This window comes from Aquila chrysaetos, chromosome 2 (assembly GCF_900496995.4).
Source record: "Aquila chrysaetos chrysaetos chromosome 2, bAquChr1.4, whole genome shotgun sequence".
Lineage (NCBI taxonomy): Eukaryota > Metazoa > Chordata > Aves > Accipitriformes > Accipitridae > Aquila > Aquila chrysaetos.
In genome coordinates this window covers 31,655,507-31,681,794 of record NC_044005.1, presented here as the reverse complement: position 1 = coordinate 31,681,794, position 26,288 = coordinate 31,655,507, and the positions used below count along the sequence as shown (strand labels likewise).

Here is a 26,288-nt window from a genome sequence, read left to right as displayed (position 1 = left end):
ATATATTTATCTTAATAGGATTAAGTTTCCACATTTCAAGACAATCCTTTGTTTGTTGGATGCCTTTTGTCTGGGAAAAATATTTTAAACTTAAAAACATTGAATTTAGCTCCATATAAGGAGATACAAATGTAGTTAAAATACAAAAAACAAGCGAATGTAATAGACTAGAAAAATTGTAGTAGTTTCTTTGCAATAGTTTTATCTCTCTAGAGAGAATTAAGGAAACTATAACACAGATAGTCTCCAAGATGCTGTAGAATTAAGTCACAGAACATGTCTGATGTGCTGGATACCAAATTGCATCTGAAGTAAGGACTTGGAAAAAGGCTGGTAGTTCAGTTCTATTCAGACTGTAAACTAGTGTAACATAACCACTGATAATCCCTTTAACTTTGGCTAAATACAAGATTAATCCAAGGTTTTACAGTAGCTTAACTACCAAAATTTGGCTGTGACTACTCTTCTGACATGAGCTCAAGGTAAATATAGCTTGAAAGAAGCTCTAGCCCTTTTGGGTTTTTTTGGTCACTTCATACACCTTATATGTAGTTGTAGTCGCTATGACAAACAGCAGAAGACATCCTTCTGCCCCTGAAAGTAGCAAGTGGTCATTTTTTGAGCACTCTTTGTGGTAATTTACTTTCTAAGCTGTAATTGCAATCTTCCACAAATGCTTTAAGTTAAGTTGCTGTTCTGCAAGCAACTGCTCCTCTCAATGAGTTCAGTAGATGGTGAATGAGAAGTGCAAGTGTTATATAGCTAACTGCATCATAAACTGATTGCCAAAGGCTTTCAATATTAAAATATTCTTGTGACGTACCTCTTCTTCTTTTATTTTGTATTCTCATCTCCAACTCTTTTTTTGATGAACTTACAATACTCAAAAGGTGAAATATCCTAATAACCTTAGGCTAGAGAAGTACCTTTTTTTCTTCCTATTTTTGGGGTGGCGGTGAAATAACTGGTTTTCAAAATTCCATTTCCTTATTTGTGATCTCAGGAATAATTTTAGTAGAATTCAAAAACATGTGAAAACCAGACTTAGGAAGTTTTTACGTTGCTGTTGTTAAAACCACCACTGCACTGGGTTAGAAGGTGCCATAGCACTTTTGCATGCCTTGGCATTGTCAGGCAAAATTTCCTGAATCTCTTAACCCAAGAAAAGCCCCAGTGGCTCTTGCCTCACTCTGGCAATATCGTTTCAGTCTCCCAATGGGTATGATGTGGAGCTGAAATACTTCCAAGGCAACAAGATGGAGATCCACTCTGCCAGCCTCCTCTTTGAGCCAATACATAGCTGAATGTGTCCAAACACCAGGATTTAGTTAGTTACCAGGTATTAAGGTTTTGTAAGCTGAGTAGTTGTAACATTTGTTGTGATGCTACATTTTAATGTTCAAATGCTCATAATGATCTGGGATGTAACAGAAGTTTTTTAAGTAAGTTTTGGAATGCATTTGTCTGTCTTTAGATAGTAAGTTCATGATCTGATGGTCGAGAAGTGCAAAGCTTGGGTATTGGTGCAGATGTATTGCAATGCAGTCATTAGTTGCATGGCCATGTGATGTCTTCCATAAAGCTTGTGCCTCATTAATTTTGTGCAGTCCCTGTGCCATTCTCCCCAAAAAATGGTTTTCACAATTTCATCTACATGTGTCATTGTATAATGAGAGACTTCTTTTCCAGTGTTAGCAAGATAATCTAATTATGAAGTCTTCTCCATCCTTGGTGTGAATGAATTTTTGCAAGCTTTTGATCTGAGGTAGTTACTTCAGTACTAGCTCAAGTTGGCAGTTGCCGACTTTTCTCTGGGATGATGCCTTATCATATTTAGGAATTTCCCACATTTATCTGCATTGAGTAATTGCCTTCTTGACTGAGAGACTTGAGGTTTAGCGTAAATTTGACATAATATTCACTTGACCATTATTTTTTCCTATTACAGCATAACACTATGTATGATGGCATGTAGTTTTCAGCTATGGCAGAACCATAGTTGAAAACAAAAGCTCCTCTTCTGGTTTAATATATGCATGTCAGACATCCCTTACTTAACTTGCATTTTCACTTTTAATATGAGAATTACATAACCATCAGTTTTCTGGGAGTTAATAAAAGCATATTACAGCTTTAGTTATTTTTACTGAAAATTTATTTTAAAATAAATTTTTAAAAACAGTCTAGATAACTAAATCTATATACCTTTTTAAAGAGGAAATAAATACTCTTTCACAGTGTTATAGATGTTAACCCTAATGCTTACTTTTAAACAGAGTCGAAAGCTGGATGTGTATTTTGAATATGAGGAAAAAATAATGAGCAAATCCACTCTGGATAAATCACTTCTGGACATGATTTCTGACCCAGATGGTAAGTACTTTAAATCTGAACTCGGTATAAAATTTGTTAAGATATACAATAAATCTGTACCTGCTGAGTCTTCAGGGCATTGGTAAAGAGCTTATGTGCAGCCTGTGCAATACTTGTAAAGAAAACAGCTTTTTATTGATTTTTAGTAGCAGTCTAGAGAGTTTAGTATTTTGGTTGAGTAATATGCAAAATATTGGCAACTTTTGAAGATCCCCTAAAATCCTTTCCTAACTCCTTGTTTCTGAAGGTCAAAATATTTTAACTCTTGTACTTCTCCAGTGTTTATTAGTAGAGCATGGAATTGTGTGTGGTCTGAACAATACTGATTCTTTAAAATCCTACTGCATGTTTTATAACACATACAGACCTCACAGAATGATAAAGGGCATTTCATAGAATTTGGTTAGATCGAGGGGTTGTAATGTAGGTAGCTCTTGCTTGTGTGAGGGAAAAAAAATGGATGGGAGAAGGGAAACAAGACATAAATTGGCCAGTTCACTGAGAGACTTGTCTGAAGTTTTGCATGCATTGACCCAGCTGTAGAATGTCTGTTTTCATCACTGTGAGAGCAATGCATCCCAGTTTCTGTTTCATACATGGTTCATGCATAACAAAGCTTTACACACTGGGTGATACTCAGAGTCTCTGTTAGCAGTAGTCACTACAGGTCTTTCTGTAGAAGGCTGAGTCCAGAATGGGTTCTCAGCTTTTCATAGTATCATAGCATCAACTCTCATTTCAGCCTCTGACAGCCTGAGGTATGTCACAACCCTCTGACAGATTTCAATATGATCTGATACCAGTTGGCTGGAACAAAATAACCTGCAGAGCAAGATTGTAAAACTTAAGTTATGACCACTGGCCTGTCTGCGTATTGGCAAGTATATTGGCAAACCTCAAGCATTTACAGACCCAGGGTTCCTGCTCTTTTCCCAGTATGCTCTTTAAGACAATGTTTTGTTACTGCATGCTTATATGTGTAGTCTTGTAGCTACATACTGGACATAATGTCTGCTTAGAGTTTGTATAATGATTCATATTTATAGAAAAAGTATATATAAATCCTGCCGAAATTTTTAAAAAAATCTTTTATTAGTGTCTGTGCTATAGAATCAAAAGGTAGTAGAAGAAATAGTATATGGTTAGTAGAAGTCTGAGCTAAAATTTTACAGATCCCATATTGGATCAGGTCTAGAAACTAACAGACTTTCAGGAAATCTGATGTCAGGCATCAATCTGTAATTCAGTACAGGCTATCTTTGTTAATATGAAGCTAATAAGAATATGTGTAATCTGTACTTCTATTCAGCCTCAATACAAACTAGTCTTTTTCCATGTTCAGAATTAACTGTTCATGTACTATTTTGATTTCAGCTTTTATGTTTGTGTGAACTTAGATATGAAAACAGAAATTATTATGCTTGCTAGTATTTCCTACCAGGTCAATTACTTTTTACCTGAATCCACATTTTCAATGCGTTTTTAGATAGCAGTATCAAGCAAATTGTTTTCCAAGCCTGATGTATCATGTCAGCATTCCTATTAGCAAAGTTCTTGGGTTTTACACAGGAGAAAGATTAGATTTCCAAGCTGGAGTTTTCCTTCATAAGCTAAATATTCAGGTGTTCACAGTAGCACATTAGCATTTCCTATGCATTCCCTGGGTTTAAGATAAGTTTGCGTAACAAAAGTATTTCCGGGCATGCTATATTGTAAAACTGGCCAGCTTCCTGTTGTGTGTTTCACTGAGAAATACCAGCAGAAAACATTTTGAAGGAATGATGCATCAAGTCTTCCAATGCTTTTAGTGGTAAACGATTTGTTTGCATTATCTGTGGGGATACTTGTCTTGTGGACAATGATATCTGCAGAGGTCTTCCCAAAAACACTTAGACTTGACCAATTAACAGGTTCAGGCTTCAGCCTCCCATTTCTTACTATGTTGTACTAATCTACCACTCAGCGCTATTAGCTGTCTCCCAGTTCAGTGGATATTATATCCAAGAGTGGTGATAAAATGAGAGTTACTGATTTTGCTTTCCTCTAGTAGTTAATCAGTAGCCCTAAAGGCTGCCTGCTGGTTTTTGAGTGGAAAATAAAATTGTTCTGTTCTAGGTTTAGGAAGGTAAGTTTTGTTCAGAACGCTTAGCACTCCCCCACTCTATGCTGTCACAGAGCATAGCCTAGAAAAAAATACTGAACATTTTACAGGCAACTGACCTGGGCTTTATAGCTGTTTATCACAGCTATGATTTACATCAGTAGTAAGTCAAGAGTAAAGTACTTTTGCCAAACAAAGTGGTTTTCCTAAGATTTAGTAAAGTGTACACAATACAATCAGATTTTTTAAAAAATTTATTATCTTTTAGTAAGACAAAATATCACTTACACTCTTGTGAGCACAAACCTTCTAGTTTCGTAGACACAGTAAATAGGCCCAGCGAGGGAAATAATATAATATTGAGTGCCAGTGTATTCCAGTTGAAACTGAAACTTGGTGATCAGCAAACTACTGAAACAAGCTATAAACTGTCAAGCTGGAAACAAGTTTTCAAGTCAGTTACAGAAACCAAAGTCAGTTACACTGTATATTTAGAATGTTTAAAGTGGTTTTTTTTTACCCAAATGAACTCCAAGTGGATGTCTGCCTTGAAAGCTGGCTTTTGGTTTAGATAGATAGTACAACGTTTCTTCAGTTCTTGGATCTTCTGGTTTACTGGTATTTAGTAAAGGTTAATAAAACTTATTTCGCAGAAAAAATTGTACCAGGTCATAAATGATCATTATGACAGCGCTTATTCTTAACTTCTGCCAAGCTAAATACATGCTCACATATAAACAAAAATTGCAGATTAGATTAGATGATCCCCTGCTGACATGATCCACATTCCGGGGGGAGGGGGACACAAAACAAAAACCCAGAAAAAATTCTTTTTTCTTACCCGCAAGTACAGGAAAGTGCCTTTTTATAAAATGTTGTACTATATCTAAAGGTAGCAAGCTTTTTTAACGAAGTATTGGATTACAAATTTGAAATGTTTTGAGAAGCTATACTTCTGAAATCTTCATTTGACACTATGGTCTTTACTAATAGTGATTGTCTTTTAGAAAAAAGTAGATGGCATTCCAAATCTGTTGTAGTAGGTTATAGTCCAAGTAACACAGGGTTGGCCACATCATTGTTTTAATCTGGCAGAGATAAATTTTGATTGCCATTGATAATGCTTCCCAAGAATTTGTAGCAGTGGTTTTTTTTCTAATGAGTGGTATGACAAAAGATGATTCAGGAAGTGAAATCCTTCCTGAAGCCAAGTTGGAAGTTCAGGATTTTGTTCCTGACCAAAAGTTCACGTAAGTGCTTTTGCAGCTCTCAAGTGTTTCAGTACAGTCAACCATCGGGCTGCATAAACAAATTGTAGAGCTAAATAATGTGTTGTAGCTTTTACTTTTGTGAATTTTCTTTAGTCTTCTCTTTCATGGATCTACTCCCTGCTAATCCCTGCATAAAATAAGACATAATGCCACTACATAACTTTTTTGATATGTTATTTGAAGATTAATATTCACTACAAGCAAAAGGGGGAAGTGTAAGTAAACTTTCAGAAACAGTGAGCCAGTCTAACCCAACTTTTAATAAAAGTGCTAAATGTCTATCATTTTATACACTGAAGGCAGCCATGGTAATAGATAACAATTATTGTCATAACTGAAGGTCTGAATGTACATATATATTATTACTAAAGAGCAATTAACATAGCAGCGTATTTACAATTGTAGTTTTCTAATTTTTTTTTTCTTTTTTTCACTGCAGCGGGAACTCCAGAAGACAAAATGCGATTATTTCTTATCTATTACATAAGCTCAGCTCAGGCACCTTCAGAGGTATGTATGTTCTTTACAGCTTTCAACACCAAATTCTACCACACAGGATTTTTCTGTATCTTTTCAGCACTGAATAGGTATTTCTACTTCTCTTTGAAGCGACGTATGAAATGCCCAGGAAATATTAAAACTTCAAATAAATTTTGTAGTATTATCAGGGAATCTGCTCACAAAGCTTTAGCCACCATTTCAAAGGATATGAATGAGTAGTAAGAAGGAAGATTATCTTTTGAAATATTTAGTTCAGAGTTACTGCAAGACACATCTTGGCATGCTTTCTATTATTCTGCTCTACTGCTCAATAGAATCAGATAAAACAAAATATTAATATGACTCTCTTCACTCTATCCTTGTATATTCAAGCATAATTGGGTCAGTTGACTAGCAGATGAATAAAGGAGAAATGCTTCTTGTGCCAATATCTGAATAATTTGGGAAACTGTTTCTTACTATTTCTTTTGAACTTATGATGATTAATTTCAAGGAAGATTTTTATTATACTGTAGAAACATTATGTGGTAGAAAAAATACGTTGGGTTAGGCAAAAAGAAAGTATTGTCATAAATGTATATTAACTCCTCTTCATTTTTATTATTTGCTGTTGTGACATTTTACAGAAACCACTATTCTGATAGGTTTTTTAAAGATGCTGATATAAAAGACTGTTCCCATATCTGAAAGTGCACAGGATTTAATTCCACAAATACTGTTCAGTTTAATGAGAGCTGCTTATAGCAAATTGCATTTTAAGTTCTGTTTTCATAGTTGGTAGGAAATGGGATTAAGACTCATAATTACTTCTTAACTTTGGTTAATGCTATAACTTTACACTGCTTATTTAATATTTAGATAAGGATATCTTGTCTTTGCGCATAAAGAGAGTTAAGAGTAGTTTCAACCTTTTGCAATTCTCCACTTCATAATTTCAGATTGATTTGGAGCAGTATAAAAAAGCATTGACGGATGCAGGTTGTAATCTTGCTCCTTTGAGCTACATAAAACAATGGAAGTAAGTAATTTCTTTTTTTTCCTACGTGAGGCTATAACTGGGTAATTTTACAGAACTCAGCATTGTTACCAAAGAATTATGTGTTACTTCTCATACATCGTAAATTATCCTTAAACATTTACTCTGGCATAATTTTTTGCTGTCACTGTTATGGTAATACATGCAAATCTTATTTTAAAACTAAACTCCAGTAATGCCAGAACACTATTGAACATGACACATAATAGTGTACTTAATCATCCAAGACAGAAACAACTTACTGAATTAAATGAAAAGTTGTGCTAGCTCAGACTCCAAATTTTTTTGGTTCATACCAGAGGGCCATGCTGCCTTTCAGTTATTCTAGTTTTATGTGGTATCAAAATAAACTCTTTGTCTTTTAAGTATAAAATCTAATTCCTTACAGTTCCTTAACTATTGTCTTTCTAGACAAGTGGGGTGCATGTAATAAATAGTTACTTCCTGAAAGAGTTTGAGAAGCAGAAGTTTTTTCATTTTTACATGACCAGAGTGGAACATTCTACAGCAGTATGTGCCATGAGATAAGCATTTGATTTCTATCCTTGCTTTCACAGGGCTTTCACTAAGATGGCTTCAGCTCCAACCAGCTATGGAAACACTACACCTAAACCTTTGGGGTATGCTTCTGATTATTTTCTGTAAGCCTTTGGGTTCTTTTAACCTCCTTTAGTAGTACTGTAAGTGTGATTAGTGCTATACAAGGCCCAGAATAAAACATTTCTCTATTTGTAAAAAGTTTTAAGTTACAGACAATTACAAGCACTCATCTCCCCTTAACAATGCATAGGACTTACACACAAGAAAATAAAAGCATCTGTGACTAAATCCACAGAGTAACTTAATATAGTGATATCTGCACCTGCACATTAAATGTACTCTCACAGGAGAAGAATTCGGCACCAGGAAATGGATCTATGACAGCCATCATTTTGAACCTTATTTAATCAATGGCAGAAGATAAGAACAGCCCTGTGTATTCAAAACTGGTTCTCTCCAGGGCTTGGAGACTGTCAGGGATGCAAGAACACACTGCTTTTTCATTAGGATGTCCTGGACTGGGTATCTGTCTGCTTGTTGAAAGGTGTAATTATTTATTTCAAGACATGAAAAGAAAAGATAATGACTGGGCTAAGGGTACATATATCCCATACAGGATACAGGATATGGGACTTGGGTGCTCCCGTGCTTGAGAGGATTTGAATCCTCATTACCAACTTTACTTTCAGGAATGCACTGACACTGTCATAAGGAAACTGTGGCGCAGTATGGTTAGAGAGAATTCCAGTGCTGTCGCACTTAGAAAAATTACTGTTTGGTTGGTTGGAGACACTGAGCATCTCTGTTAACTCTGGTGATTAGGACACCCACTTGAAAGGAGCACTCAAATCCTTGCATTACTGAAGTTGTAAAACAAACTGTTCAATGGATTAAAGACTAGAATTCAAGACTCCTATTGTGATAGGTGAGGATCTAACTGCTAGATTATAGGTGTATTCCCATATACCTGGTTGCCGTGTGGTTTCAAGAATATATTTCATGACAAATTGAATGACTTGATACTTAAGTCCCATTAACATTAATGGGAATTGGATGTCAGCATGGAACTTAAGAATCTTACACGTCGTCTTTATTTTGTTTTTCAGTCTGTTTTCACGTGTTATGAATACAGGATCACAGTTTGTAATGGAAGGTGTGAAGAACTTGGTACTGAAGCAACAAGTAAGTTTAAAAACCAATTAAAAAAAAATATCACATGAGCATTGTCAACACTTAGAAAAACAACTTTCAGTACCTCTGTTATATTAATAAAATTAGTTGTACAGTAAAAAACAAACATCAACCTCTGCTGGTGGATAGATCTATCACTTTGTAGCTTCTGGTTTTTAGAGAAGTAACGAATAATGTTCAAATTTTCTTTTAATACCTCCATTTGTAAGCAATTAGATTCCAATGTACACCCCCCAAAAGAAAACAAACAACAAAAAAAAGACACACTGGTTGTATAACTCGTTGTAGCTGAAATTTTGAATTCTGGTTCCCAGAACCCTGCTTGCCTGTAGAGGACACATTATTTTCTCCAAAATGCACTTTCATCAGGTGGCAATAAATAAGTATTTACTGTTAAAAATCTTAATTCTGTAATATTTTTACATCAAGATTTCTAAGAATAAGATCATTCATCGTATTATAATTCTTAGTGGAAGAATCAGAATTTAACTTAGAAATACAGCATATCAGAACTAAATAAAATGAAATCTTACCTCTAATTAAAGATGCATCTTTTTGACATAGTTAATCTTACCATAGCTGTTGTTTGTTTAGTCATCCTATTATACACATAATTAATGCATGAAAAATGTCAGCTATCACATAAAGGTTTTAAAAGATTGTGCCCATGGCTTTTGTAGGGAAGTCAATGAAATTTATTCTGCGGGAATTTCACTATGACTAGATATGATAAGTCGCATTGCACAGTTACAAATCGGTGGCATGTCATGAAATATAGTTGAGAAGACTGTTATAAATATGCAGCTTGCCTGTATATTGTATTTTATAGAGAGATATTCAGCTAAACTGTTACTTGTAACAATAAATAATAATTTTATTCTAAATAAGACTTCCTATTCTTCTTGAATTAAACATTTTGTCATTTCTTCTAACGTCTGGCTTTAAAAAGTTAGTAGCATTCTTGACAAAATGACTAGCTTTGTTTTGGTTCTGAGTGAGTAAGAAGCTACAATGCCAATGTTTTCAGGATATTTTTTTCTGGCTTTTAATTCCTTCTCCAGGTGTTTTGGGGTAGCCAAATAAAATACTGTTCTTCCTCATATTTTTTAGCCTGATGTAGGTCTGTGGTATTTCTATTAAAGTTAACTTTTTATTCCTCATTCAGTCATTTGGGGATTTACATTGGGTTTTTACTAAGCATTTTTCAGTGTTATTTGTAGATCATCTTTTGGAATGTCCTTTTTTGATATATTCTGTCAACAAGACACATTTCCAATTCTGTTGCTATGTAAACTCTCCCTCAGTTTATTATAACTAAAGTGGTTTGACTGTTTAATACTTCAGATCCTTTGTCCAAGCTAACATTTCCCATCTTAAATAAGGAAAAGTCATCTTGAATCTCACAGTTTATTCCTTTCCAGTTCATCCAAACATTTGTTGCCAGGATCGCTTTTCTTGCCCATTTCTTTGACAACATTAGTTCTTTTTTAGAATCACACCCTTAATTCTCATCTTCAGCTTTAAAATTCTTTCCTTAAACTGCAAAGTATTTTTTTAATAAGAATGCATACATCATCACATGTCTGCATATATTGCTAATACCTAAATACAACTCTGTTCTTGTCTTCACACTTCTTTTTACAATTTCTGTTCATCCTCTAGCTAGATGCTCCTCAGGTGTTTGCATTTAAAGTAGTATTTCAAATGCTCTGTAAACTATTCTGTAAATAATAGCATGCCTGTGAATAATTCTTAGTAAGCATTTCAGCATTCCATTAATTTCACATTATGTTTTACAGAATCTACCAGTCACACGTATATTGGACAACCTTATGGAGATGAAGTCAAACCCCGTGAGTATAAATGCCTTCAGATGGAGATAGGTGGAACAAATGAAATCTTGAGGCTGTGAGATGTAATATGCCATGGCTATTTTTTTTCATGGTAATGCAGTTAAATCTAATCATGTTGTATCTCAAGAATAGATCCATTTTCATAACTATTTCATAAGAATTTTTGCATAAAAATAGTTTCTAAATAATGACTATTTATTGTGTCTCATTGGAACTAATGTTTTTGAGGGTTTTTTTTCCAATTCTGAGCTTCTGTTACTCTTGTGTTATACTGAGTTTCTGCTGCTCCGAAATTTCTAAAAGTTGAACCGTGGGCCGAAATTTTCTTTGCGTCAAGGGGATTTTTTTTTTTTTTTTCAAGAGCGCAGTTTCAGAAGCGAAGTAATTACAGAGAGGTATGTTAAAGAAAATTTTGTTTCCCACATCTTTAAAGCTTTACTATTCAGACGAAAATATTTAGTACTTATGCAGTCTTTCAGTTTGCAATCAGAGTTCATTTTCTGTCAGAAAAGTCCTCTTTTCCCCTTGTTTCTGTGAAATTTGCTCAGACTTACATAAGTTACAAACTTTTGAAACGCTTAAATGTTAGCTAGATAGTCAAGACATTTGCTAGAATTTACAGCTAAAAATAGCCCTTTTTATACGTAGTGTATAGTCAAAGCAGTCTTTTCTTACTATGTACTTCATTCCTTCAGAACTCTTACATAAAACCATCCTGTGCACAAACTTGTTCTGAAAAAATCACCTGTTAAAAGTAATTTAGAAAGCTTTAATATGTTTGCCACATTGTATCAGTTGTCCTGTTTTAATGACATCAGTGTCAGAGATGCAATTGTAATATTTCACACTGGTTAGTAGGTTTAAAACTTTCTTCTTAGTCCACTTTCAACTTCAGGTATTAACTATATGTAAAGGGAGATAAATAATGGTAAAATATGAAAATGATCAACATGCAAGTAATCCTGTCTTTTCTTAAACTGTATTTCATAGATAATATATTGTCATGATTGTTAGAAGAAAATTCACTCTCTCTTAACAAACAAAGAAATTGACACTTGTTTTCAGTGGCAGTGGATTGTAGTCCCTATTTGCAAGACCTAGAAAAGAGGTACGGAGCTACTTTTATCTAGTCAACCAGTAGAGGTCACTCAGAACACTTAATACAGAAATCCAAAATTAAAAACTACAGATAACTTACAAGCAGGTGAAAAAAGAAAACACTTTTTCTTAAATAAACACTAGCTTTCTCAGGCTACAAGTTTAGGAATTGATTTGGAAAAGCGTGCAAGTCACAGGGGGGGGTTTTGCTGATGTGATATTGTTACAGTTCACTTAGTAGAAAACAGCCACAATCACTTTGATAATTTGAAGAAAACATTGATCTTCTCACTTTAAAAAGCAGAGATTGAGCCAGTCAGACAGCAGCTTCATGTTTCATTGCCATGTCAGAGACTGGTATTCATGGCCCAAAACAGGGGGTCCTACTTTTCAAGTCATAAGACACCAGGCAAGCCCTAAAGAATGATTCTGCTAACCTGCAGGAAATTTGACAGCAACTTTTTGAGTAAGTTTCAGCTAACAGAAGCAAGCCAGAGAGTCATTCTGGAATATGTTTAGACTTGCTGTACCATCAACAGAAATGAAATTGTAGCTGGAAAAGGTCAATGTGTAGAAATACACCACTGTGGCCTCTGTTCATCTTCTGATGTTTGAGGTCCTTTTCTATTTCCCAGAATTTTTTGCACTGCAGGCAAAATACAAAGGGAGGAGGAAAAAAAGCTTAAGATTTTATTTTTTTTTTTACAAAATAGAAAAAAATTTCCTTTATAATTAATTGAATCTTACTAACTACAGTGATCACTGTATGAAATGTACATACAGATAAAAGTTGTAATGCAAAATTAGAACAGATTGAGAAGTCAAACAATTATTACAAAGAATGTAAATAAATTATTTTCTAAGTATAATATGCAACAATAAAGTAAATATATGAAATATACAACTTGTATTGCCAACATTCACAAATATTACTGTCAGTTGCAATTTTAAACCTATTTATAATGATATGCTGTGCAAAGCTCAGTAGGGTTATCTGTAAATCACTTTGTGTATTACTTGTCCCTGCTGCTTCTTTTGTTTCACAGCTACCAGGAAGCACAAATGAGTCTACACCTGTGCTTTCCAAGTTTTTCGAAAGCAGGAACAGATAGAACAGTTCTTATGGGCAATAATACCATCCTGTAATTTTTTTTAATTTGTCTAGATTTTTTAACTATAGTTACACTTTTTCTTGAAATACTTACTCAGAAACTTTCATGGATGACCTTAAAGGAATCAGTTACTTGGTTTTTTTATATAGTATTAACATTTATTGGTTGAAGCAGGTTTTTAAGCAATTGCTTTTTGGGATTATGTTTTCATAAAGGAATGTTCTTTTCATAAATCTAAAACATAGTTGCTTTGTTTTGGTATTGCTAAATAGAGATTGATTAAAACCTTAAATCCTCCTAACAAAAAAAAAAAAAAAATCGTATTGTCAAGTATACATAAATTTTAACCCATAGTTGTGAAATTGACCACCACTTACTACAGAATTACCGAGATTCTTTTAAGTATCTTCCACAAAATGCTTTGATTCTTATCTTTGATAAGTAAACCTTTATATGACAAAGTCCCAAAGGGCTTTAGCCTCTGTCAATATCGTATGTGCATTTGTATTCACTTAAGGGGTAGGTAAGTTATTTGTGAATGGAACTGTATTTTGGTTAATATCATCCCTTTCAGTGAATATATTATCTTTCAGGCTTGGGATATACTGTATGATTACCTTTCATGCATTACAACAAAAAAAATTGTAAAAATGGAGGACTTCCTTAATCCAAACTAGTCATGTTAGCTTCTGCAGAAAACCAATACAGGCTGAAAGTCAAGCATATTTCCATGGGTCTTTTTCCATTTTAATTTGAAATCTTGAAAATTCAGTTTATAATTTCAAAAGTATGAATTTTAGTCTGGAATTGCTTAGGAAGTCACAGATTCAGTTGTGTCTAAGGAAACTGCTATACAGTTGTTTTTATTGGCAGACTAGCTATTTCTTAAAGTAAACAAAATGTAGTAGGGTGTCTTTCCCTGCACCCTCAGAACTGATTTCAGCAGGAATGGTGTATTTAAAACAACAAAAAAAATAAACTAGCTTATCACATTTCTATTACTTTACCACTTTTTGTGTGTCTACTTACACAAGCCCACAGTGAAAAAACACAGCAGTAACACATTCAGGAGGCAATGTTTGTAATACTGTTTTTTTAACTCTGATTTTTAGTTCTGGCATTGATCTGTAATTCATTCTAACAAGCGGGGAAGCTGCAGCTCTTTATGCAAGTTAAAGGTTTCTCAAATACCTCTCAGTTTCAGTAGCAATATCTATCCTTTCCCAGCTCTCTCATTACTTCAAAGTCACTACTACACTACCTTTATGTACAAGGCTGCCAAAATCATAAAGCTGGCAGCCCTTACAAATGCAGTTGAAATTCCTGGTGGAGCATATAAAAGCATTTTACAGGGCTTCAGTGTGAAATTAGATCTAAATTAAATTTTTTAAAAAACTAAACTTGAGAATGAGACATGTATTTTATATAATTACATGTAAGTCCTTAATATCAAGTAGATTTATTTTCTCTGTGTGTAACCACCACACGTATGCTAAATATTTTGTAGTATTAGAGGTAGTTATGCTTTGTGAGCTCCAATACACTCCCCAGAAAATGGCTACTGCTCAAGAAGAATTATTTCTGCTCTACAGAATCATCAAAACACAGGGATTTTGCATGTAAGCACCCAGATGAAATCAACTGTAGTCCTGCACGCAGTTTATCCACAAACTAAACTTCACAGTACCTGGATGAAAATGTAGTATAGAAGCAGAAGAAAGCCAAGTAGTTGTCAGAAGTTGTTACTAAGAAGTTTTGTTTTTCATCCGTAATAATTGGCAAAAATCCTGCTTGTTGCCAATAAAAATATTGGAAGTGCCTCAGTGTTTTGTGTGAAGAACATTTTTTTTTTTGTATAGTTTAGACAGTCAGACTTGTCAAATTCTTGTGGAACTCATTTCTTCAAGAGCTTAATTTTGGTTTAATAGTAGTCATAAATCATGAAATGAAAAGGGTAAGTTACATAACAGTAGCAGATTTTGATCTATCTTGTATTTAGCATTCATTGCCATAGAAGTGTTTTGTTTTATAATATTAAATCAATAGCAGATCTCTGTAACCTGGAAAATTTTAGCATTTATAACTAACCCTGGATGTTCCTCTAAAGCTGGTAGCACCTTAATTTTTCTTTCTGCCTGCTGCCTTTCTATTGGGATTTATTATGCAACCAATGTATTTTTTGGAAAGTGTATAATAGTCAATTTTAGATGAACCAGAAACAAAAAGCTCAATAGCACCCTTCATAGCGCTCTCACTGTTGTTTATTCTGTACTAGTTCAGTTATGTACAAATACCGTAAGTATTAGTAGACACCACAATTAATTTTGAAAGATGTGACTGCTAAGTGCAAAACGACATTGGTTTGAATGATGTTTAATGTAATAGATACAAGCAGAAATTCATAAGCCAAAATTCCAATCTTTTGAGATAAAAAATATGTTTTTAATAGGAGACAGATGACTACCGGTATTTTGACCCCAAGATGCTACGAGGCAGTGACAGGTGAGTTTGCTATGAGTTTTGCTTCTTTCCTCATACCCTGTGAAAAGGCTAACTTAAGAAATCTGGTTTTATTTTACCTGCTTACTACAATTAACTACTTGTAGTCATTAATTCTAAGTTACAACAGTTGCTGTTGAAAGAATTCACAACAGGAAGTGGATCAACCAGATAAATTTTTATAACTGCAAAAAAAAATATCTTTTGTTCCAGTGACTGAACATGCTGCTAACACGTACATTGGTTTAGTCACAGGAGTGTGTACTAATATTTAGCAATAATAAATGTTAGAATTCTTTATAGGTGTACTGCTTGATTTCTTTGAAAATTTGTAGGTTTTCACTGTTAAATTAAAAAGTCATTGGATAGTGCACCAAAATTTCTTTATCACTTTTTAAACAGTTAACGTTTTAATTTGAATACAACTCTTACTTAGTAATTTGTTAATAAACTTGCAAAAAAAAAAAATCACAAAAAATTGACTGCATTTGCTCTTGTATAGGCAGGTGCACATTTTATATTCATGTGCATGTCAAGGGAGAGTTGGATATAGTTTATTTTGCCAATAAAAGAGAGGAAGTGGAATTACACTAGAAGATTATAAATTTGTATCTTTTGCTTTATATCTTTGACCAATAACTGTGGCTGATAATCTCACCTCTAATATCCTAGAAACAGAGAAGACACTTAATTTTAACATACCTTCTAAAAATAATTTTCACCAAACCTGTGGGAAAACAATCAGCTTGTTTAATTGCAGGGATTTATTACAGGATGACTATGGATAAAATAGGTCCAGAATTGGTTTTAGTTATTTACATTAAAATCTGTCTCTGCTTCCTCTAGTCTTGAAACATGGAAAGTATATTTCTGACAGCATAAGTAGTAATAGGAAACAGATTTCAGATAATGTGTATGTTTCATTGGAAAGTATTATTACAGACTATATAATTGCAAAGATAAGCAGATTTTCAAGGCATCAAAAAAGAAAATTGCCAGTATTTTATGTTTCATTTTAATTGCAACTTTCATTGTGTTGTTATGCTTTTATAGCATTTTTGGAGGATTTTGTGCAGAAGTACAAAGATTTGTTTTATTAAAGCCGAAGGGTTTTTCTCATGTAAATGTGCATTTTTACCCACTCCATGTAGTTCTTACATTGCTTTAAACAATGTAAAGATATGCATTTACACCAGTTCATTAATGTGCCATTCTGTATAGCTACAATCATCATCATAGGGAAAAACTTAATTTCTAGTTTGGGGTTTTGTTTGGGTTTTGTACATAAACTGAAGTTATATTCCTTGAATCATATTTGAGCATGACAACAAAACTCTAGTATAGCTATATAAGGGTTTCTTCTAATTCTCCCTTCAACTATTTATGTAGATGATAAAAAACCATACCTTGGCTGGCTTGACAAAATATTACTAGTTTAAAATAACAATATCAATTAGTATAATTAATGGAATGATATTAAAAAGTGACTAATTTTTTTCTAACATACTCCTGTTTTAAGAAATACTGGCATTTCTATCTATTATTTTTTAAATACAGTAGGATCTACATTACTGTAATTCAGTCTTAACAAAACAGTATCTTTATATCCCGTGTAAAGCCTACATCAAGTATAAACAGGCCTTGCCCTCTGAAAGGATAACACAAAATGTATGTGGATTTGTCATATCATATTCAAACGACGAGAGAATTGGGCTTCACAGTTCCACTTATGGGCAGTCTGTAGTACTCATGCCAGATCAAAACAACATGTTAGAGATACCCGTTCCCTCTCAAAACCTATTTTTCTGGTACACTGGACTCCGTGTTGGGTCAATTGTTGTTGGTCACTCAGAGAAAACTTCTTGAAATAAGGCAAAAGGTAAGTTGAAGGGCAAAATGCAATGCTTTTAATCTGTGTTAGAACAGAAGATGTATTTGACTACCTGAGGCTGCAGGCCCGTACAGGGCAGGAAGGTAGTGAGCAAAGGGCAGGAGAGCAGACTGACCCTTCAGAGCTTTCTCTTTGCTTTTTCCCTTCCTCCTGAAGATGCAAGGTGATGCAAGAAAAGAGGTTTCTCCCCCTCTCCCTGCTACTTCCCTGTGGCTAGGACTGTGTATTCAAATGGAGAGGAAGAGTCTGTACCAGCCAAACTGTAACTTACATCTTCCTCCTTAAATCATTTTAACCCTAATGTTGTTGCTGTGACACCTGACAGCAGAACACATTCCTGCTGCCTATAGTAGTTTTTGAGATTTTGAAGCATCAATAACTACACATGCAGGCACTGCACACTGACTGGCTTACCTAGTTAAGATTCTAATAGGCAGGATTTGTAAGTGTCATGAACTGTGCTAATACTGATGAAATTTTTTACTTGTTGTATTTGCTCCTAGCTAGCAGCACTATAGTTCGAGCTTTTAAGCTCGAAAAGAAGTGTTGACATAAAGATTATGATTCAAACAGCAACCTTTAAACTGATGAAGTAAAACTCCTGTTTACTCATGTATTCAGTCCTGTGGAATGAATGATTTTCCATAACAAATCATTTAAATAAAATACTTACAGAATGAATGCAGAAAGGCAATTATTGTTCTATTTTATATGTCTAATATTATATAGTATTCCATAAACATGATGTGTGCATGATACTTATTTTGCATATTTATATTAATGTCTAATAAAATTTAAATTGTAGTTTGTGTTTCTTTTTATAGCTCAGTTCCAAGAAACAAAAATCCATTCCAGGAGGTAAGTCACATAGAAATTGTTTTTCAATGTTCATGTGTTTAAAAAAAAAAATAAATCCTGAAGTACCAGTCATTTTTGATGATCACAATTAAGAAAACGAGAGGTCTTGTTTGCAAAAACCACTTAGACTAATTATACCTAGTATTAATTATAATTAGCTGTTATTCTGAAGAAGTCTTTTTATCTTCAAAGGACTATGCAAACATTAACTAATACTGGAGGAAAAAAAAAATCTAGAAAATTCTTCTGGAGGTAATTACAGGGATTTATTAATATCATAATTGGGTACTCAGCAATTTAAAACCCCCATTTTTATACCAGATCTTTAGAATGTTCTCTAGATTTAATCCTTTGCCTGGCTTTAAACAGCAGTGTTGACCACTGATTTAAGTGACAGTAATTTAAACAGTCTCTGCAATTAAAGGAAAAAAGCAAAACAACAAATGTAATTTTACACTAATGTCAGTAACTTTCAGTAATTTTCAACATAAGTATTTGCAAATAGTAAAAGTCTTGCTTACCTGATCTTGCTAGCAAGTTTCATAAGCAAAATCTTTGCCTTGGCAATATACAAATGTCTCAGATTTCTTTTGAAATGTCTTAATTATCCTCCTGAACAAAAGAAATAGACGTGGTGTCATATATATATATGGCTAGCAAAAATGTCTATATAAAATTCATATAGTGTAGTCAAACAATTTTGGATAGTGAACGTTAACAAAAATGATGCAACTCTTAAGTCTCCTTTTTCTATTCATTAAGTGTTCTCTTTTAAACATAGCCCAGAAAATACTGGTGGTCTGTAATGTTATAGATTATTACCAGTGGTAAGTGGGAGGGGGGAAAATAATGAAAAAGTATATTCCTTTATAACAGAAGTATTTTATTTGTGTCCCAAATTAATTCTTAAGCATCCATGGAAATATTTTAACTGTTCCTATGGACACTGGAGACATCTCTGCTCAAAGAAGTAACATGTTGAAACTGCATATGTTTCAAATATTTCTTAGTAGAAGATAGTGACATGTTAAAAGCTCTCAGCTTGCTGTTCTGCATCCTACTAAAAACTCTTCTGTTATCTTCTTTAGGGCAGGAAGCTAGTGATTCTGTATCCAGTTCTTATTAGACTGCAGTGTGATTAGGATGATTTTTACTGTAGGTTTAATGATTTGGTATATATTTTACCACTGAAATGTTAAGAATTTGAATGCGTACTCTGATTATATGTGTGTTGCCTTTTAGGCAATAGTGTTTGTAGTTGGAGGAGGCAACTATATTGAATATCAAAATCTTATTGACTACATAAAGGTATGTGCACTTCTGTCGGTTGTAGTCCATAACTTACTGATAGAAACCAGTTTTAGCAGGGTTTGTGTAACATTTAGTATTTAGAAGATTAAGTCTATGAAACTAGCCTTAACATCCTTATCATATACAGACTCTGGGAAAAAAGTATGTACGAAATCAGTAGAAAATGTGGAGTATTAATTCAGACCAACAAAGAGTTACTGTTTCTGGTATTTTTGCTCATGTTGCACTTTTTAATTGAGTAAATAAATTGCGTTCTGCTTTATTTTGTCTTCATACACACTAACATGGTTGGAAACTGTCAGCAGATGTAGCTAACTGAATTAACCTGTCTTCTGTACCGACACATCAAATGCTGTCAGTTTGGCTGTTCATACTATTTTGGAGTCCTGTTACTAGTTTTCATTTGCTGTTGCTAAATAAAGCAGCTGTAGCATATCATAGCCTTGAAAGTAAGGAACTGCTCAGAATTCTCTAGTTTTCATGAATACCACAGAAGAGATACTATGGTGCTTTTCATATGCAACTTCACAACATGAAGTCAGTTCAAAACAAGGCCTACAGATAACGGTATTTTATTTTACAACAGTCTTACCTGAGCATAATGCCTGTTGTTTCAGAAGCCAATGTAATGCAAATACTATGCTATCTGTCAAAGCAAAGATCAGATCAGCATCAATATCTGAGCATTTATTATTTATCCACATTTAGAAGTTTTTGCTAATGAGTTAACAGAAGCTTATTCTTGATATGCTGCATCATTTGATTCTGTGTAGAAATCATAAGAGGTGTCATATGCACAAAGCAGAAAATACATAACCAACTATGTAATGCTGGTGTAACAGATTTAAGTTCTCTGGTTCCAGCTGGCCAGCCTAGCAGAACACATGTATACCAAAAATCAGTGGATGGAGAAAAGTAACTACATCATTACAGTTCTTGGAAGGCAGGGGTGTGGGATTCAAGCACTTTCCAGGCATAAAAAAAAGACAAAAGGAACCTTGATAAAATTTTGAAGTAGGTAATAAATTATTTAAGAGCAGCAGCATACCATTCTTCCTTCCAGATCACGACCTTGTTCATGGTACGATCGTCCTGTCCTGTGGTGGACTGGATTGAGGCTTTTCACACAAAAGAATAAATATGGAGCATTAGTCACTGAAAAACACTTCTTCCACATAACAAGTACATGAGAGTTTTATGTCCAGTTAAATCTTGAAGAACGTAAAGTCAGAATGTGTGTGCAGAGTTGTTTCCCCCCACCCCCAACAGGCAGCCATTTTGGAACAGATCTGGTCTGGATAGAGAGGAAGGGGAATGTAAGTCAAAGAAATTGTTCAGGCTCAGCTTAGCACTTTCCACTATTCTGGATAACTAATTATAGCATTCATTGGGGCATCTGCCTGGAGCAGAGTGCACTGTCAAACTTTTGGCTTGCTCCTTAGTTTACCCAAAGCCGCTTCAGGTGCCATATCAATTCAGAAAGAATGCCCAGCAACATGTGTATTAGTGATGTGTATTTGTTACTTCCTACTAAAATAAAACTGAATCCCCTAGAGGCTAATACATTTCTCCTATATGTAGCTGCATACTGACAGAGCTGAGGTTTGCTGTCTATGCTTATAGGTATATACACAGAGCCTTTGTATAAGGACAAGTTAAACACTCAGCACTTCATACAAAGTGACAGGAAGCTGAAGTTTATGAGGAATAAGAGGGCAAACAGGAGGTCATTTGGTAGACAGATGGAGAGGACAGAAGGAGCAGAAAACTGCAGGAACAATAATGTTAGATCTTACAGAGTCAGAAGTTGGACATAGTTATTCTTCTGGAACCCATGGACAGAGGTTTCTTCGTCATCAGTTGTCACAGCTGAAGGGTGCTGTATGTTTCTTCAGACTGCATGCTTAGTCAGTGGGAGATGACCTCCCCAAGGGGGAAGACTCCCTCCCTCACCTTTATTCCATTTAGCTGCTCGCTCTTGAAAAAAACAAGAAAGGTCAATGAAAGCCTGAATTCCACCTCCCACCCCCCAGAGACTTGTCTGCCTCTCCCAGGTGACTTACAGGCTTATCCAATAAAATTTGCTTTTCCATGTGGTACACTTCCAGCATCTGTTGTTTCAACAGATGTAGCTTATTAATTATTCTAATATTCAATCAGTCTTCCTCCAGAATAAAAAGAGAAAAATCAACAGCTCTGTTCTTGCAAGCAGATACCACAAAGCTTTTATTCACTGCTTTATTTTTCTAAGCACTATCTGTTTTGCCAGTTTGCCTCGGAAAGCACAGAGAAAGTATTTAAAATTTTCTAAAACAGGAAGCAATGTTCATTCAGCTTTGACATTCTGGGTTTTTTCTGTAGGACAATTAAGAGGAACCCTCAAATCCAATTATTAGCAGTTCTGCACTAGAATGGACTATTTCACATTGTCAGAAAGCAAATATTTACAATGTCAGTAAGGCAGATTGTGCCTTAAAATAAATATATTGGCCAAGTTCAGTTCAACATGCTGAAAATGTGTAATCAAAATTGCAAGCCATAGGGAGCCTCCAAGAGGAGACTTGCATACTGTTTTGTGCAAAAGAATTTAGCATGTCCTTTAATTTTCTTTTGTAGATGGTTAGAAAAATACTGCTTGATAATCTGTTCCAATCTACCTATCGTTTATCACAAGAAATGTAAATCCAGCATAAGTTTCTCAGTCATTAAATAACACCGGACTTCAGAAGAGTACTGAGGTTTGGGGTTTTTTTAGATGTTAAACAGTTTCGACTTGACTCCAATAATTATTTGGAGATGTAGCTCTTTGTTTTAATGGACTAAGTAATTAACTTTAAATAAAAGCATACACATTTTAAAAATTACTTTTTTCAGAAGAATATATACAACAGACTGGAAGTGTATGTTAATGAATTTTAGAGCTGCCTGAAAGGCAACAGTCCCATTTCACAAATATTTGTATAGTTTAAAATTTGGGGGGTACTAGGCAGAAACAAATGTTATTCAGTCACACTACTGAAGCGGATCTTTCAAAATACCAGTTTAGACCAAAACCAGACCTGTTCGGGCATCAAGATTAAAAAAACTGGCCTGAAAAGTGGGAAGATGCAAGCTCAAGATCCTGCTCAGTGACAAGAATCACTTATTGCCACAAACCACTCAAAATTAATAAAGGTGAGGACTTGAACCAGGATTACCATCTCCCCAGTTAGCATGTGACCACCAGCTAAGGACTGTTCAAATCTGCTTCTGTTACTTTCTGCTGAAACGGCACAATTGGTAATACATATGAAACAAAATCATTTTGTCAAGGCTTATGTTCCTATTTTGCTCTTTAATAAGTAAGTTTTACCTAACTAATACAGGAAAACACAAAAAATTTCTCAAGCCTATGCTTGAACTTTGAGGAACCATGGGATTATTAGCTCAACACTGGAAATAAACTAATTTTCACTTCCAAACTGCTAACATAGCACTTTGGTAGCCTATCAAGCAAACGCAGTTAAATTGCAAACTAGGTTTATCATACAGCCAATTGAAATCAACATAACTGTTTCAGAATCCCTTTACCAAAAAAAGTACTGTTTTTTACGTCATCACATGGAAATGAATTACAGATTTAAGTTTTCCAGCTCTAACACAACAGAAATGGTAAATATGTTGTTATTCTTAGCGCAGTGCCATTATTTTAGGGGGTAGGGTTTGCTCAAGTAAGGTTGTTAACTTCCCAAGCCATTCATAGATCCATCAGACAACTTAGCATACGAGAGAGTTTAAATGTGTAAAATGCCCCATTATTTCCACATTCTTTCTGCCTCTGGTCTCTCATTTTCCACTTCAGTTTAATTACAATTTTTTTTTGCTCTGGTGGAACAACTGTTCTTTTTCTAGCCAAAAGTGTAAGACTTCAACATCATCAAGATTTTTATTTTTTTTTTTGTATACAGTTAGTTTAAGCCAATTCTGTTATTCTGTTCTGTTAAATACTTGATTTCTTCCTGGGGTTTTTTTTGTTTGTTTTGGTTTTTTTTTTTTTTTTTTAGGGTAAACAAGGCAAACATGTCCTGTATGGCTGCAGTGAACTTTTTAATGCTACACAGTTTATAAAACAGGTAGGTACATTTGATAACCTCTATAATATTAATTACTTCTGTAACTGTGTGTTGACTTACTTACCTTTACATCTCTCCATGGAAAAAACAAACTATTTGTGAAAGATTAATACATGTTCTTGTTATCTGTTTTCACTTGATGGAAATGCGGGTTTGGAGTCATTATTTTTAATTAACTTTTGAAGGCCTGTATTGCCAATGTGAGTTCACAGGTAATGCAGGTCAACAACTTCATAACAATTGCCTTAACATAAATCCTAATGAAAAAAATGACTCAGTTCTTGATACTTTCACAAATAGCATGTCTTTCCAGGCTATTCTAGTGACTTTTACAAGTTAAAAACTGCTATTGAACTGTGATCTTTAAACCTTTGTCCTGAATTTTGCTATTTATAAATACTGGCCTAGTGGAAGCTTGATGTTGTCCATACCAGTACTAAAATCAATCTTTTTAGTGCTGTTAAAAACATCATCACCATTACTTCTCTATGCCTCATTCCAATACAAATGCAGAATAAAAATTATTCATGGTGGTCAGCCAATAGCAGCCCTTCAGTAGCTGTCACCACCTATGGTTTTACTTTCTACTCAGATGAGAATAAATTGTTATTCAAAACTACATTTTAAAGAACTGAATTAATTCTTGTTGCATTTGAAAGAGACAAATGGTACTTACTGGTTTATAACTCTTCAGTCAGCTTAATTAACTTTTTTGTTGACTTGACTGTGCACACTGCACCTTCATCTCTGAGATTTATTCAAATCTTAAGATTTGAAGCTCAGATCCTCTCCTGTAAGGGTATGCATTAAATATTCTATTACCAGCATACTTTCGGTTGTAAGAGACAAACAAAGCTTATAGGACAGAAATATTTACCGTATGAACTGGATATTAGTTGGACTGAAAGAATAAGATGAACAACCTAATAGTTTTCTGTCTCTTCACGTTTAGCTGTCCCAACTTGGCCAGAAATAAGACTGAAACACCATTACCTGGATGGCAACATGACAACAGAGAATTGTTACAATACTCAGATATCTTCATATCTATAATTTTGTCATTGTATTAAAACTTAAACCCATTTAATTAATATTATAACCTTTAAAAAAGATCTGTAATTAATACGGTGTATATCAACATTTCAGAAATAAACCTTAAAACCTGCTATATTTTTGGTGGGGGTCAGTTTCACATTATTACATTCTAAATGCAGTATTAGCTATAGTATATGACAGAGCTGGCTGAAAAGCATAGCATTTTCAAGTTCTTATCTATAGTTTCTGTTACAGTAAACAAAGCAATAGCTTGAAGAAGAGGTCAACTCTGTCTTTAGGAAATGTGTTCTTCTTGAAAGCCAGACTATTTAACAAAATTGAAAAGGACAAAACTGCCTTTTAGGACCACAGACAAACAGCCTTAGAGCAAGAGAACTACTACTTCTAGTTCTTACCTTTTATTTTACCAAAGTCATTATACTTGTGCTTAGATTTGTGCAGTCTTTGCTTCATGGTCCAAAGATGTACTTGAAGATACCTTCAGTACAAGTTTCTGATACAGTAATTTAGCTTTTCTGTTAAGAGAAAATTCGTTTGCCTACACAGTCACAGTTTCAAACCGTAAAACTGTGAAATCTGTAATAGTTTTCTTCTGCACTTTTTAGTGTAACTGCTTTGACTGTTATGTTTGGGAAGAAACCAAGTCATACTCACAGAGCAGCTCTTAACTGGTTTATAAGCACATATTTACAATACAGTTTCTAACAACTGCATTAGGTAGGGGCAGTTTAGTAGTTAAAAGAATCTCATTATATAATTAAATTTTGCCAGTAATGATAGCTCTGGAGAGTGCGTATGGGAATTGAGGAAGCTAACAAAATTTCTTCATAGCTGTAGGTCTCTGTCTCTAGAAATGTCCTCTCTGAAAACAGCACTGCTACTGGTGAAGCAATAATGTGTCTTCAAAATGAGGCCTAACATACTCAAAAAGTGAAAAGACAACACTTGTTGTGGGTTTATTAACAAACTGTGAGATTGTAAGCATTACTGGCTTACTGTAAATTTTTCAGCAGTGGGTTTTTTGGGGGGGTTTTTTTTGCACTGATTCTTCTATGTTGAATGTTCATTTTGTTGTAAAGGCAATACTTCTTTCCCAGCTAGATTTTTTTCAGAATATCTATACAAGAAATGCAGTTGATCCATTCCTTAAAAGTATCACAAAAATATACATAATCTAGACCATCTTATCAAAAAGTAATAATGTTATTTAATTATCTCAGCTGAGTGTTGTAAGCTACTCCACACTACTACTATAAACTTCTAACTTTGCCAAGTCAATAAACTTCTTTATTGCAGTGTTAATTATAGTTGTTGTATGTGAACACTCTCCCATACTGCAGTCAGCAAGGACTCACTGTGTCAAATGCAGTTTATGATTCTAACTCCCTATATATACACTATATTTGTTAGTAAAAACAAGGTCAAAGTGCATTTGGAAAAGAAAATTACATTTAAAGTGTTTATTGCTTCCTGTGGGAGTTCGTT

General features: G+C 34.3%; 1 protein-coding gene and 1 long non-coding RNA gene across 2 annotated transcripts in view; one reads left to right on the top strand and one right to left on the bottom strand.

The window, feature by feature from the left end:
* The window catches only part of SCFD1 (sec1 family domain containing 1), a 52,557-nt gene extending 27,642 nt beyond the window's left edge, over positions 1-24,915 (top strand). The window contains exons 15-25 of the mRNA XM_030041693.2: positions 2,277-2,373; positions 6,185-6,255; positions 7,185-7,264; positions 7,840-7,902; positions 8,929-9,004; positions 10,813-10,866; positions 15,526-15,578; positions 18,291-18,324; positions 19,567-19,632; positions 23,679-23,747; positions 24,700-24,915. Of these exons, the coding sequence (XP_029897553.1) occupies positions 2,277-2,373; positions 6,185-6,255; positions 7,185-7,264; positions 7,840-7,902; positions 8,929-9,004; positions 10,813-10,866; positions 15,526-15,578; positions 18,291-18,324; positions 19,567-19,632; positions 23,679-23,747; positions 24,700-24,723 (687 nt within the window). The 3' untranslated portion in view covers positions 24,724-24,915. The remainder of the gene's footprint in view (positions 1-2,276; positions 2,374-6,184; positions 6,256-7,184; positions 7,265-7,839; positions 7,903-8,928; positions 9,005-10,812; positions 10,867-15,525; positions 15,579-18,290; positions 18,325-19,566; positions 19,633-23,678; positions 23,748-24,699) is intronic.
* The window catches only part of LOC115352925, a 47,403-nt gene continuing 32,483 nt past the window's right edge, over positions 11,369-26,288 (bottom strand). The window contains exons 5-10 of the long non-coding RNA XR_003927332.2: positions 24,424-24,538; positions 21,432-21,612; positions 20,684-20,753; positions 18,846-18,936; positions 12,495-12,610; positions 11,369-11,768 (exon numbers count right to left, since the gene is read on the bottom strand). This is a non-coding gene — a long non-coding RNA (uncharacterized LOC115352925). The remainder of the gene's footprint in view (positions 11,769-12,494; positions 12,611-18,845; positions 18,937-20,683; positions 20,754-21,431; positions 21,613-24,423; positions 24,539-26,288) is intronic.